Source organism: Miniopterus natalensis, chromosome 13 (genome assembly GCF_054644295.1).
Source record: "Miniopterus natalensis isolate mMinNat1 chromosome 13, mMinNat1.hap1, whole genome shotgun sequence".
NCBI classification, from domain to species: Eukaryota; Metazoa; Chordata; class Mammalia; order Chiroptera; family Miniopteridae; genus Miniopterus; species Miniopterus natalensis.
The window spans coordinates 11,385,795-11,399,918 of record NC_142093.1 but is presented as its reverse complement, the minus strand read 5'-3'; the positions used below and the strand labels follow the sequence as shown (position 1 = coordinate 11,399,918).

Here is a 14,124-nt window from a genome sequence, read left to right as displayed (position 1 = left end):
ACTGGCGGGACGGGCGGGGCCGGGAAGAGAGTCCCGCTGGGGCTCTAACCCGCAGTCGCACCTAGCGGCCCGCGCGTCCATTGCAAGTGCGGGCAGAGCTACGCCGCGCAGGCTCCATGTACTCCTACCTACCCTTGAACATACTGAAGCAGCCGGTGTGTTTCGTTTTGTTCTGTTTTTTATAAAAACCAAGTGTCTTTATTCCTGAATAGTTTAGTATGGCAGTGGGGACCGGAGCACCCCCGGGAGACCCCTGCAGCCCAGGGAATCGGCCTAGAAGCCAGTTGGGAGAGCTTCTAGGGTACCAGGGCCTGCTCCTCTGCAGTCCGGGCCCTGCAGGGGGCAGGGATCAGGCCGAAAGTCTGGACGAAGGGACTCCGGAGACCCCAACCTGACGCGCTCCGTTCGTGGGGAGGAGGCCGCTCTGGGCGCCTTTAGGTCGGGTCTGGAGAGGGAGATTCGCCCCGGAGCCGGGGTGCGCGGGCAGTGCCCAGCCCGGGCGGGCAGCCCGCCGCCCCAGATGGCTCTTTAGCAGGCATAGACACTTCAGGCCGGTCGGGCCCAGCCGCCTGCGGACGCCTGTTCCAGCTCCAGGTCCCCGTAGAGCAGGGCTCCGCTGAACATGGTGAGCGGCTCCTCCGAGTGCGCCAGCTGCCCCATGACCAGGTCGATGCAGACCGTGTCCCCGGCCTGCAGCGGCAGGATGAGGCTGAAGACGCCCAGGGCGCCCGGGCTGGGCTGGCTCTCGGCCACCGGCTTATTCTCCAGGCCCTCGGGCTCGTAGCCGCCCGAGTCGATGCGCGCCACGCCCAGGTTGGAGCGGGACAGGACGGCCTCCACCTTTTCGTGCCGGTGCCCGGTCAGCACCGCGCTCAGCAAGTAGCGTCCGGCCAGTGGCGCTGTGAACACGCCTGGGGGCAAGGATGGCAGTCAGGAGCAGACACGGGTGGCAGGGGCCGGGACCCAGAACTCCTGGGCTGGGAGAGGACCTGCTGGGTCTTTTCACCTCTCTTCCACTAGAGTGTAAGCCCCACAAGGGCAGGGGATTTGGCGTTTTGTTCATTCCTGCATCCCTGGCACTCAAAACGGTGCCTGGGCAAGAGCAGGCCCCCAATGAAAAGCGGTTGAAGGAATGACTCTTCCCCTCCCCGCCCACCCTAGCAGTCAGCCTGAGCTGCGGTGAGAAAGAATAAATGAAGGAAAGAATAGAGCTCGCCCCAAATCAGAGCAGGAAGACTCACCTTGTCTAAAGGGGCAAGAATGAGAACCTATCACTGCATAGCCCCTGCACTGGTTCTCCCCACCCCCGCCCCCCATGCCCAGCCAGCCCCCTACCAGGCTTACCAGTCTCTGGATCATAGAAGTCCCCGTCATTGAGCAGGACTCTGTCGAAGGGCACTGTGCCTGGTTCAGACCTGGGCAAACTCAGGGCAGCGGAAAAGGCCACCCGGGGCACAGAGGCTGCTGGTGCCCCCTCCACTCCTGGGTGGGGGTAGAGTGGGTGTCAGAGTAGATGCTCAGGGCAGAGCTGCCCAGCCCCCTTTGGCTCTGGAGTCTCTACCCCCAGGGCTGCCTGAGGCCTTCCATCCTCCAACCCCTAGTTCAGTTCTCCTCCCTGCAACATCAAATGAGAACTTACCCTGTTCACCCTGGGGACCTGTAAGAGGAGGAAAGAGAACAGTGAGAGAGCAGCTCTCTCTAAGTCATTCAGCACACATCTGCTGAGTCTGTCCAGCTGTGCTAGGTGCTGTACAGACTTCGAAGCAGGAATGGGGTACCAAGAAAAGGAAGAACAGGTCCACACTATTCACCTGCTGGGCCTATGCCCTTAGCCCCCAGTCTTTCACACCCTACACAACCCTTGTAGGCTTAGCCTTGGTCTTCAATACAGCAGTGAGGCCATCATAGCCAATTAGCTAACACAGTGACTGTCCCAGCTCCTAGTCCCTTTCCAAATCACTATCAGCCATCTAGGACCCCCAATTCCTCACCCCTTCCCCCGTCCCTATCAAGTTCAGAAAGGAATGTCAAGCCTGGGGCTGCCTAGAAGGGTGGTAACCCTGTGCAGCAAGAATCTCAGCCCACATACCTGGTGGCCCAATGGGCCCCTTTTGTCCATCCTTGCCGGGAGATCCTGGAGGCCCAGCAGGGCCTGGGGGTCCCTGTACTCCAGGAGGCCCTGGGGGCCCAGCCTCACCTGCAGGCCCTACAGTGACAGAAGTTTGTTGAAGGAGAACCATAAAAGGAGTTTCCAAAGGACAAAGGTGATGGCTCCATAGACAGGTTGATGGGATCCCTCGCTGCCTGGCTGGCTGAGGAGCACCCCACCTCTACCCACAGCCCTGTTTGAGCTACCAGGGGAGGGCAGGAAGCTGGGATCTTGAATCATCTCTTGTGGATAAACCAACCCTTGGGACAGTGATGGGTCTGCAATTCATGCTGGGCAGAGCAAGGAAAAATTAAATGAGGTTAGGCTGGGCTGTTGTGCGAGAGGGAGAAAGGACTTGAAAGGGGTTCCCCCCACACCCCACCACCCCAGGCCTCCTCTTGCCCCCTCACCAGTGAGATCCTTCAGGCTAAGCTGGTGAAACCGATCTTCCAGGAGCTGCAGTGAGCTGTTCAGGGCACTGAGCCGCCTTCCCAGGCCAGCTTGCCCCCCCAGCAGCTTCTCTAACAGGGCTGCCTGTGTCTGGCTGGTGCTGTTGGTTTCCCGTAACCCAGCCCAGAGCCCAGCCACATGTCTGGAAAGGCCCTCGCGTAGGCCCTGCAGTCCCCCGGCCACAGTGTCCAACCGCTCACAGACTCCCTCCAGACGGCCCAATCGCCCCTCTAGGCTGGGGCACTGGCCAGCTTGTGCCTGTCCCTCCTCCAGGCCTCGGAAACGCTCCTCACTCTCCATAACGTGTTCTGTGGCTTCCTGCTGCAGCCTGTTAATCTCAGAGATGATGCGATCCTTGGTGGCTCCCAGGTCAGCCAGATCAGCGCCCTGGCCCTCCACAGTGGTCTGGAGCTCATGCAATGAGTCATTGAGGGAGCTGAAGGTGAGAATAACTTCGGAAAGCTCTCCTTGCAGGGCCTGTAGAGCTGAGCCTGAGCTGCCCCCGAACACGCTGAAGCCATCCAGAGGCCCACGGCTTGGTCCCCCAACACCGGGGCCAGCCCCAGGGCCCCGTGGAGGTAGCAGGGGGCAGGAGCAGCGCTCCACACCATCCCGAAGGCGACCCAGTTCCTCCTGGACACCACCACAGGCCCCACAGCCCTCATCCCCACGGGCCTGCAGCAGACCCTCTAGTTGGCCCAGCCGTGCAGCTGTGAGATTCAGCTGAAGTGTGAACTCTGCAGCTGTCTCATCCTGAGCATCGACACGACCCTTGAGCTGGCTTATGACCCCCTGAAGTCCTTCCAGGGTGGCCTGCCGGGCCTCCCCAGCTGCTCCCACCTTGTGCAGGCCGGAGATCACCAGCCGCAACTGCCCCTCATTGTCTAGCATCCTGCGCTCCAAGGCACTGAGGGTCTCGCTGACCTGGGAGTCCTTCTCCCCCAGGGCCCCAGAGCAGAGCTGCCCACATGCCTGCACAGCCCCTGCCACTTGCTCTTCCAGCAGGTCCAGACGCCCACCCAGCTCCCCACTCACATTGGCTAGCAGCCCCTCCAGCTTCTCTAGTCGGCCCCGGGCAGCAGGTAACCAGTGGCTCAGTCCCCCAGGATGCCCAGGCCAGCCCTCCTGTTCCTGCGAGGGACCCAGGGTAGAGTTGAATCGGTCCTCCAGGCGGGAGAGGCGGGATGCTAAGCTGGTGTAGCCTGGGGGATGGCCCCCCTGCCCGGCTGCACCTTCCAGCTCGGTGCCTCTCCGCCCACTCAGCACTGTCACTGAACCAGCCACGACCTCTAGCCTCCGCTCCAGCTCTGCCAGTCGCCGTCCCAGCTCTGGAGGGCAGCATTCCTGAGGGGGCCTGCGGCCCACAGCCTGCCCTGCGAGCTGCCGCTGCCGCTCCTCCAGTAGCTTCTCCAGTCTTCGCAGCCGCTCCCTGTCCTCCTGCTGCTGCCTGCGGAAGCCATCTAGCCCCGCCAGGCACACAGAGCAGGACTCCTGCAGCCGCCGCTCCAGCTCCCGCAGCAGCTCCTCGTTGTAGCCAGGAGACGCTGGGGCTGGGTCCAGGGCTCTGCCACCACTGCCACCACCGCCACCACCACCGCTGTGATGGTTGTTGAGATGGCCCAGCTCCTGGTCGTGGGTGGAGACACGCTTATCCAGTTGCTGCAGCTGCTGCTGGATTTCGTTGAGGGTTTCGTGTACACCAGGGCGGGCGGCTGCATCTGCTGGCTGCTGCCTCCCGTTAAAGGCCGTCTCCACAGCCTTCTGGACATCTTCCACCAGGCGCCCACTCAGTCCCTGCAGGACACCCCGAAGGCCCTGCAACTCCTTTTTCAGGCTCTGTACCTGCTCCTCCAGCTGCTGCACCTTCTCTGACTCCCCAGGACCTGGCAGAGAGGGGAAGACATAAGGCATAGGGGCCGGACCTCAGTGCTCAGTGACTATTTCCAGGTCCCCAGCTCCAACATGAGGTCAGAGGTCCTAGCTGATTTGACCATGGCTTAGCTGGGTGATTTGGGCGAGAAAAGACAAAAGGAAACTCATTCACTAAATGCCTCAAGGCCAGATCTTTTCCCTTACAGCTCCATTGGGCAGCTATGGTTAGCTCTTCCCATTTTGTAGAGTAGGAAACAGAGGGTCAGAGAGCTTAAGCAACTGGGGCATGGGTTACAAACTAAGTAAGTGGCAGTCAAGTTTCAAACCCAGGTCCTCTGTCTGCCCACCAAGCCCATGTCCTTTTCACTGTCCAGAGGGCCTCTTAACTTTATGGAAACTTTCCTCATCTGTGAAATAGGTCTGACACTACGTCACTCCCTCAGGGCAAGGGAAATGGGAATGTGAAAGGCACTGTGGTCTGCCAGACAGCGCTATTCCTGGGCAGCACCTCTCCTCAACACCACAGGGGACAAATGCGGTTCTGCGGCAAGCCTGTGGGGGCTCCAGCTGGCTGGGGGAGGGTCAGCCAGAAGTTCCTGTTTCCATAATTACAACATGGCTTTCTCCCTGGCAGGCAGACGCTCCACATCCGCTGTGCCCAGCGCTCTCGGAAGGCAACAGAGACTGCTGCATTCTGGGACCTGCAGTCTCCAGAGGCCACGGAGGGGCCTGGGACCTGTAGTCAGTCGCAGTGCATGCTAGGACTTGTAGTCTCAACCGGCTGTCCCCCTGGACCAAGCTTCTGAAGGAATTCCCCCTTCTTCCCACAGCTGTTCCCAACTAGGAAGTGTCCTGGCCACATGTGGGTGTGCGCAAGCTCATTCACTTTCTCTGCCTCCTTTCCCTCTGGTCCCTCTCAATCTCTCCATCTCTGTCTGGTACACACACGCATGCACGCACACACACACACACACACACGCGCACACACACGCGCGCGCACACACACGCGCGCGCACACGTGCACTCGCACACGTGCACTCGCACACGTGCACTCACATGGACGGGGAATCTCAGGGATCTCATTAACTCTTTTCCATCCCTTTTTTCTGACTTGGAACATGGGGCTTTCCCTCAGCAGCCTGGCCCCACATTTTCCGCCCAGCACCGTCTCCCACTATCCTCTCCAGGGCTCCCATACTCACCTTCGCCCCCTAGTCCACTCAGGTGGCTTCCTGCACTGGAGCCGGAGAGGTTGGGGCGGCCAGGCTGGGGTCGAGGGCGTGGTGTGGTAGGTGCAGAACCCAGCCCTGGGGCCGGACTCTCAGCACAGTCATCACCCCCGTACCCCTGGCAGCACCTCCACTCCATATCTGTCACTGTTTTGTAGGCCACGCGGTAGCGAGGACGGAGGAAGCTGCGGTACCTGGGAGAGGTGGAGGGAGGGCTTTATCCTCCCGTACCATGGCCCCTGTCCTCAGAGATGGGCAGCCGCTGGTGAGCAAGGCCTGTCCCTCAGGCTGGGTCCCCCTTACCATTCAGCATGTGGCCTTGCTCAGCTGACAGCTGTCAGCTAGCTTTTTGGCCAAGGGCCAAATCGCTGTCTTCCTGCCCCTGTCCTGTGCTGGAACCCTGAACTCTTCTCCTTGAGCACGGCCCAGCTCAGAGGAGGCATTTGGGGGCTGGCAGAGTGGTCTAGTTAAGTGTGTCCTAAGTATCCCACCAGCCAAGCTGTTGCCTCAGCATCTCCTCAAAATGGCTCTGACTAAAGCCCCTGGTCCTGCCCCTTGCTCCCTGCTTTGTATAGATTCCCTAAGCTGGCCACCCGCCTGCTGTCCTAGCCCAGCCCCCACCAGGTACCCATTCCCCAGTGCTGGGGCTCACATGAGGATGCTGCGGGGACACTGGGGCTGGCCCCAGCCACAGGGCTGGTAGTCGGGCTTGATGAAGGTCTCCACTCCATCCTCAAGGACACAGCTCACTGTCCGAGTCACCACATAGGCACACCAGTTCCTGCAGGCACAACCCCACCTAGGCCCAAGAGCCAGGAACACCTCCCCTGCCCCCCCAGAGGAGGGCCCAGGGGCTACCAGAGGGGCTAAGGGAGGGTAAAAGGATGAAGAGCCCCTGGGGACCAGTGGGAGCAGCGCTTTGGCAGGGGCAGCTCCCCCACGCCTTCCTGTATGGCCAGAGTCGATAAAGACTTTTCAAGACAGGAGAGGAGGCACAGAATGGAAAACCACAACTATGAGAAGTCGATCCTCATGGCTGGGGAGGGGGTCCTGGGGAGCCTCTGGATTCACCCATTCATTCGTGTCCCTTTTCTGTCTCAGTCTCCCGCTTGGCTTGGCCTGTGTGAGCCGGCTGGATGGGGCCCTCTGGTGATTCCCTGGATGCTGGCTTCCACCCACCCCTCAGGGGAGAGGACCAGGCAGGCAGGGTTAAGCAGAGAATAAGCCATTGATGAGCCCTGTCCCCCATGGGGTTTGCTGGCCTCTGATCTGTGTCTGGCTGGAGAGCCGAAAGGAGTAGAGCAAAAATGGTGTCAGAGTCATGGGTTTCTGGATGGGCCTAGGAAGCCCTAGAGAGTGGTGAAAGGTCTCCGGAGGATCCCAGGCTGGTGCGCAGCTGGCAGGGGGGCCTGGCCCATGCCCCTCAGGGTAGTCTCCCTGGACACCTAACCACAGATCCCATGGGGAGGGTGCAGGAGCTGATCCCCCTGAGGTTAGACAAGGAGACCTATCTATTCAGGGGAGGCCTGGAAACGCCCAACAGGAAGGTGGGTACATGAGGAGTCATCTGATGGATGGGCTTCCTCTCCCCCTCTTCCCTACATTGGGGAGACAGCCCAGGAGAGGGTAGCCAAAGTAGGGGCTGGGACACCACCCACCATCTGACCCACCCTCCCACCTACCTTCAGCCTTGGACTGGGGACCCTCTTCACCAGACACTTACCTGTGGCGGCTGGCAGGCCGAGGGCCGCTCTGGGCCTGGGGTCCCCCAGGGCTGAGGGCCCCACCGGTCCCCCTGTAGAGGCTGTAACCGCGAGGAGGGTAGCTAGCTGCCCCCACAGCTGTGGTCAGTAGGCAACAGAGGTAGCAGCTCCAGAGGGTCCTTAGGGCCATGGTGGGGGCACTTCGCCGTGGCCCTCAGAGGCACATCCCGCCTGACTACTGGCGCCTCTGCCTGTAGTGGGGATGCCCGCTGCTCGGAGCGTCGGGTCCTGTCCCCAGCTTCCTGCCGGCAGCCCCCAGCCACACGCCTCCTCCTTGGCCTCCTGGCCTGACCCCTCTCCCCCTCCTCTTTCCTCCTCAGGCTCTCGTCTGTCCCTCCCTCGGTTCCTTCCTCTCTCCTCTTCTCCACCTCTGAGGGGAGTTTGTTCTCGGTGCCCCCCTGGCCTCCTGCGCCTGGTCCCTGCCCCGCTCGGATGCTGCTTCCTGGGCCCCCGCCCCCTCACCCCAGCTGGCCCTCTTCTGGCCTCCTTAACCGTTTTCCCCAATGACCAGATCCTGGGGGGTGACAGGACTTTACCCCTGTGGCTGTTCAGAGGCGCAAGAGTGGCTGTGTGGGGCGGGCCCTGGCCTCCTGCCTCCCTCTCTTGCTCACTCCCCTCCCTTCCCCCCTGTCTGGCTGGCGGTCCAGCCTCCCCCTTCCTCCCCCCACCTCTCCAACCATCGTGCGCCACATCTGCTTCTTGTTAACTCCGGGAAAGAGAGGGAAAAAAAGGAAAAACAGAAATGTGGAGTTGCCGCAGGCTTGGGGCCAACCTCTCAGACGGGCCACATGGAGTGGAGCCGGGGCCAGGGCTGGGGAGGAGGCCCAGGGCTGGCTGCTTAGCTGGGGAACAGGAGCTGGAGCCACAGCTCTCCTAGGGCTAGGGCAGGCCTTCCCTGGGAGGAAAGACCTGAGAGAGCGACCCAGAGGCCAGAGGAAGAGGAAAGGACTGTAAAGGGAGAAGAGCTTGGAGAGCTCAGCAGGATATCACTCACTGTCCAGCCCAGTTCTCTCCTTTCATAGATGTGAAAATTGAGGCCCAGAGAGGGCAAGTAACTTGTCCAAGGTAACACAGCGAATCAAGAGCAGAGCTGACATTAAAATCTAAATACCCAGGTCAGTGACTCGGGAGAAAAAAGGGCAATAGGAGAGAGGGCCGCTGGGCCACAGAGAAGGAAAAGGACTCCACTGAGGCAGCAGGAAATTCAGAGAAGCCAAAGAGGAAGAAAGGAATCTGGAAAAAGAAAGGAATTAGAGAGGAAGAAAGGAATCTGGTGGGGGTAGGGGTGGGGTACTTGACTTCTGTCAAGCACAGAGTACTTGGGCAAGAGAGGACTCTCATTCTAAAAAGGCTGAATGAATATAGGCCCAACTTGTCTTGGTGAGGGTCAGGACATTAGTAGGGGAGGGGAGGTAGATAAATTGGGTTCTATCTGCATAGCAAAGGAAGTCACTCCCTAGCCTGGAGGGCAAGTCTGATAGCCTCTGTAGCAGGCGAGGAACTCAGTCAGACTCAACTGTCAGCTCCTCCTGAGATGTTTGAGCTGTCAGCTGGCCCCCTCTTCATCAGATGGCCCCTCTCCACCACCTGGCCCTCAGTGCTGTGTCCTGGACTAGGTCTCCCTGTGGGAAGGGACACTTGGGAGAGCTAAGAGGAAGTACTAGAAGACGGTGCTGGGTGCTGAGCACTGTGGAGGCGCCCAGGTGCAAAGGCATATACGTATAAGACTAGCAAGGAGCAGCTGGGCTACTGGGGAATGGGACATAAGCTCCAAAACAGAAACTAACAAGGCAGGACGGACAGAGTGCCAAGGGGGACAGGCAAATGGAGGAGGCGTATTTTGGGTAAGAGAAGCGGAAAGACAGCTGGCTGCTGGGGAGTCAGAGAGGAGCTGTTGGAAGAGATAGAGAGGTTTTGGGTTGGGAAAAGCCTTCCTCAGTTTCCTCATCTGTAACATGGGAATAATAATAGTACCCTCCTTCCTAAGTCTGTGAGGGTTAAGTTAATACATGTAAAGGGTTTGGAATAGTCCATGGCAGGCACGTGGTAAATGCTCAGTACAAGTTAGCTCTTATTTGTGTCAAGAAAATCAGAGAAGTCGATTGCGGAAAAATGAGAGAGAGACTCAGATGACTGGTTAAGGATTACAAGGTTTTGGGTAGGGGTAAATACACATGCAGAAAGAAGACACCGTCGGCAAGAATAATGGGCAGGGTGTTAGGGCACAAGGATGCTGGTTCTAGCTCCTCCTCTAAGTATGTTATCACTTAGAGCAAGTCCCATGACTCCACTGGGGATCTGTTGTCTAGGGTCCCTTCCAAATTCTACATTACAAAGTGATGCAGACCTGAAAGAGAAGGCTGTGACTGCTTTGGTGACTGCCTGGGTAACAAGGGACCAGATGGAGGGAGACACCAGGGAAGATGCCAGGGTTCTAGCCAGGATGGGTAAGTTGAGAAGAGGAGCAGGTTTGGAGGAAAGATGACCTTATTTTAAACATACAGGCATCTCGATTTATTGTGCTTCACAGATGTTGCTTTTTTTATAAATAGAAAATTTTACAAATTTTTGCAAATTGACTTCCTTCACCAGCAAAAAGATTACGACTCACTTTATTGGGATACTTGTTTTATTACTGTGGTCTGGAGCCAAATCTGCAACATCTCCAAGGTCTGCCTGTACTGAGTTTAAGATGAGAGTAACACATCTCAATGGAAACCAATGTCCAGGAGATGATTAGAAATGTGGGTCTTGATTCCGGGAACCATCTGCAGGGCAATGATTGGAAGCCATGAGAGGGTGCCACCAAATCTTCAATGTGACTCTCAATGATCTGCCTCTGAGGTCCTATGAGCTAGAATGGGATCCTGACGGTTGGGAGCAATGTAAGAAAAAGACAGGATGGCGAAAGTAAGCACTGGAACCAATAGAAATGGGAGCTTGTAGCTGCCCCTGAGAGGTGTGGGGACCAGCACACAGGGAGACTTGAAGGAATGGTCCTAGGAGATCTCGGTTTCAAAGTTGCTGCCAGTGGAAGGTTGCAGCTTTGCCCCTGGCCTCAGCATCAGTTGTAGGCCCTGGCCCTGGCAGGAAGCCAACCCACTTCCCCTCTAGGTTGCCCGGTCTGCTGCTGTGGGTTTGCTTTCTCTTCTCTCCCTTCGGGAGGCCTCTGGCAGCCTGAGGGGTCATCCCAGCCATCTCATCACTGCCCAGTTGTCACCCATTCCTTTGCCTGCCTCCTTAAGTTTAAAAGTCTGTTATATTTTAAGTGTGTCAAGTCAGAAATGTTGGCTTTGAAATACAATTGCAGTATGTTGCATATCATTTAGTCCTGTAATTAGGGGCTAAGACCTAGGGGCTGACATGAATGTTTGTGAAATCTCAGATAAATCAGTGGCTTTGGGTTCAATGGTGAGGATAATTCCTGGGTTCACTGGGGAGGCCTGAGGTGTTGGGCAAGCAGGCTGCGATGGAGACTAAGGTTAGAGAGAATGCAGTGGTGGCTGTTGTGGTGGTATTGGTAGATAGCCACAAATTTCCAAAGCAATTGGAATTCCTGCGATCAAACAGGTAAGCCCCTGGGGCACTAGTACAATATCTATTTTATAGCCTCTCCAAGATTGGGAATTTCCGAGGGTCTAGTGCCAATGGGAAATCTTGTCTATACTAAGCAACTAACTCATTCAGTTAACTATCACTGACTGAGCAATGAGCTCATGTGCCCAGGGCCAGGACAGCCAGGGGACACTAGCAGTAAGGAACATTTTGTGTCTAACCGTCCGTCAGAAGATGCATATTGGGAGGGGGAAAAGGGGAATTGCCACGACTGGTGCAGGAAGGGAGGGATCCTGAGAGGGAGTGACAGGAGATTAAAAAATATAGAGACATGTAAGACAGCTAAAGCCGGGGCTGGGTGGGACACTGCCCTCGGATGGAGAGACAGTGACCCCGAGCAAGCTCAGAGTCTTTATTATATACATCAAGGTAACAATTCTTCAAGGAAACTGCGGGTAGCTGAAAGGGTCAAAAACAATCCCTTGGCAAGCTTTCTCAGAACATACTGCTTTGCTGTGCCCAGAACAACATCTTGGGGGTTCTCTATTGTTATACGCTGCACCCACTGTGCCTGGAAGCTGGCACCTGACCGCTGCTTGGCCGATCACATATCCTAGCCTATGGCAGGACAAGTTGCACGCAAGCATAGCTCTGCTCAAGCCAGCGTCCGCCTGCACAATGGGCAGGGGAACCTGTATCCAGGCATGGCTTTGCCTCTGCCCCGGACAAGGTCCCAGGGTCTTCAGGGCACAGCCTTGCTCCTGCCCGAGTCCCGGCCAGCTTCCAGGTTCAGCTGCTCTCCACAGGGAATATGAATTGGGCCTCAGGTCATGCAAACCCAGATGGGAATTCAAGCTTGTGGGGACTCTTGAGCAAAAGTCCACTCCTCCTCAAATGCACACATTTCCTTTTCCTTCCAACCCTTCCTACAGGTACAATCCTTCAGGTGCCAACCTCCTCGGACTCAAGGTCCAGTCCCCCTTTTTCTGGGTCTTGTTGCTTTTTCTCTCCTGAGTCTAATCCTAAACTGATCTTTTCCTTGAAAATGTCAACCTAATCACAAAGATTAAGCTGTACATGTGCCCCCTCCAGATCCTCTCCCTCCCCCAATTCCCCATAGGTTGAGGTTTTGCCTCATTTCCCACGTACTCTTCCACCCAAGCTATTTTCAAGTTTTATTCGTTCTTAGCTGTGTCTAGTTTTGTCCTGAAGACCATTTTTTATTTCAGTTCCTCCAGGCACTAGGCCAAATGACCCATTCAAGGCTGATAAAGTCTCACTGACCTAGGCACAGGAAGTTCTGGGAGGTGAAGGACATTTCTGGATGGTTCTAAAACAAATCCTTTTCCTCTTGTCCTTGACCCAGGACAGCCTACTGAGTTCACAGTCTGACACAATACAGAATAGAGGAAAGTGAATCAGTGACACTGTCTCTGACCAGTTGTGGAAACTTGGTCAAGTCAATTACCTTCTGGGCCTCAGTTTCCCTCTTGATAAAATGATCTTGAAGACACCCTTCAGCTCTGACAGTCTAGGAAACTTTGCACCTGGCTCAGCAGGTTTCAGGACGGCCTTGAAAATCTGAAGCACCTCATGTCACTGGCAATCTAGAAAGTCTGCTCTCCAGAGTCTAGTTCTATTCCAGTAGTAGTTCTAAGATCTGCCTGGAATTGAATCTGCTTCAAATTTCCAGGACACCTGAGGGACAATGGGGAGAACCCTTTGAGACCTGGACCCTCATTCTCCCAGAGCACAGCTGGGAGCAGACCGATCACTCAGAGGCACATGAGGAAGTACATTCTGGGGTTTCAAGGTTATGTGGAGGGGACATGGGCTTGGGATCCTAAATAGAAAACTTCTGGGAAATACTGGGTGGGGGCTAGGGGTGATTGGGGGGGGGCAGAGGAACTACAGCCGACTAAAAGTAGAGACTAAGCTTAGGAGTCACTGGACTGGAGCCTGGAAGACAAACTGCTGATGGTCCCAAGCCAGGGAAGGCCACTCTGGGCTAGCGCACCCCAGCTCACTGTACACACAGGGGGCAAATTGGTCCCCTGGTCCAGCTGTTCCAGCCCCAAAGCAGCTCCTGTAGTTTTCTTTGGCTCAGAGAAGCAGAAACGTCCCCTGAGCCCTGGCCCCCTCTACCGCAAAGCAACTGGCTTCCATTACCCCTGACAGCTCCAGAGCAACAGCCCAGCCCAGCCCCCGGCCCCAGCCCCAGCCTGGCGCAGTGCCGTTCCCTTTTATGGTGCTGAGGAAAGCAAGGGGGGGAGGGGGAGTAGTTGCTGGCTGGGCAGAGGGTTATAAAGCCCCAGAATGCCTCTCCCCTCACCAGAGACCCTCGGACATCTACCCACCCAGTCATCTTTCCTCTTTCTACTCCGTGACCCAATGTGCTCCGAACCCGTGACCCTTCTTGCTTATCCCAGCCATTCCCCCTCTCTCCCCTCCCTCGCATCCGGGGGGTGATTTCCCACTTGGCCGACGTCCCACGATTTGGGTTTAGATTGCGGGAGGGTCGGCCCTATTTCCGACGCCTACCTCCGGGAGTGGGGTGGTGGGAGGGAGCCAGGGGAGGGAGGCACTGGTCAGGTCACGGACAGGATCGTTCGGCTTGTGGGATGTGGGGCAGAAAGGCTGGCTCCGAGGAGAGGAGCACCCAGTCGCCCAGCCCTGTCGCCATTCTGCACCGCCTCTCATGCCTCTCTCTGCCGTTCCGACCAGGGAGGGGACCCTGAGGGCAGGGCGCAAAGGAAGCACCTGGCTGGGCCGGGGGGTGGGGGGTGGGAGGGTGAGCAGCAGCGTGGGGGGTCGGGACAGGAAGGGGGGTCAGAGTCTAGGGTCAGGCCAAGCCTTCTGCCCGGCCCCGCTGCCGCACCCTCGCCCTAGTACTCCGTGGCTCCCGGGAGGCGGTCACCTTGCAGTTAAACACGTCCCCCGCTGCGCCAGCTGCGACCAGCTGCGCCCAGCTGCGCCGCGACCGCGGGACCCGAGCAGTCCTCCCGCAGCCCCACCCGAGACCCCGCCCCTTGCGAGCGAGCCGCAGAGAGCAGGCGAGACGGCGGGGCTAGAGAGACCGATCCTGCCGAGCCGCACGGCCGGAAGT

The 14,124-nt window shown here is 57.5% G+C and overlaps 1 protein-coding gene across 1 annotated transcript; it reads right to left on the bottom strand.

The window, feature by feature from the left end:
- Positions 1-160: 160 nt before the first annotated feature.
- Positions 161-7,771, bottom strand: EMILIN1 (elastin microfibril interfacer 1). Its single transcript, XM_016209359.2, has 8 exons — positions 7,424-7,771; positions 6,353-6,481; positions 5,674-5,894; positions 2,560-4,482; positions 2,090-2,206; positions 1,640-1,657; positions 1,345-1,482; positions 161-911 (listed from the first exon to the last, which is right to left on the bottom strand). The coding sequence occupies exons 1-8, from the start codon at positions 7,591-7,593 to the stop codon at positions 547-549; spliced, it is 3,081 nt and encodes a 1,026-aa protein (XP_016064845.2). The 5' UTR covers positions 7,594-7,771; the 3' UTR covers positions 161-546.
- Between the last annotated feature and the right edge of the window lie 6,353 nt (positions 7,772-14,124).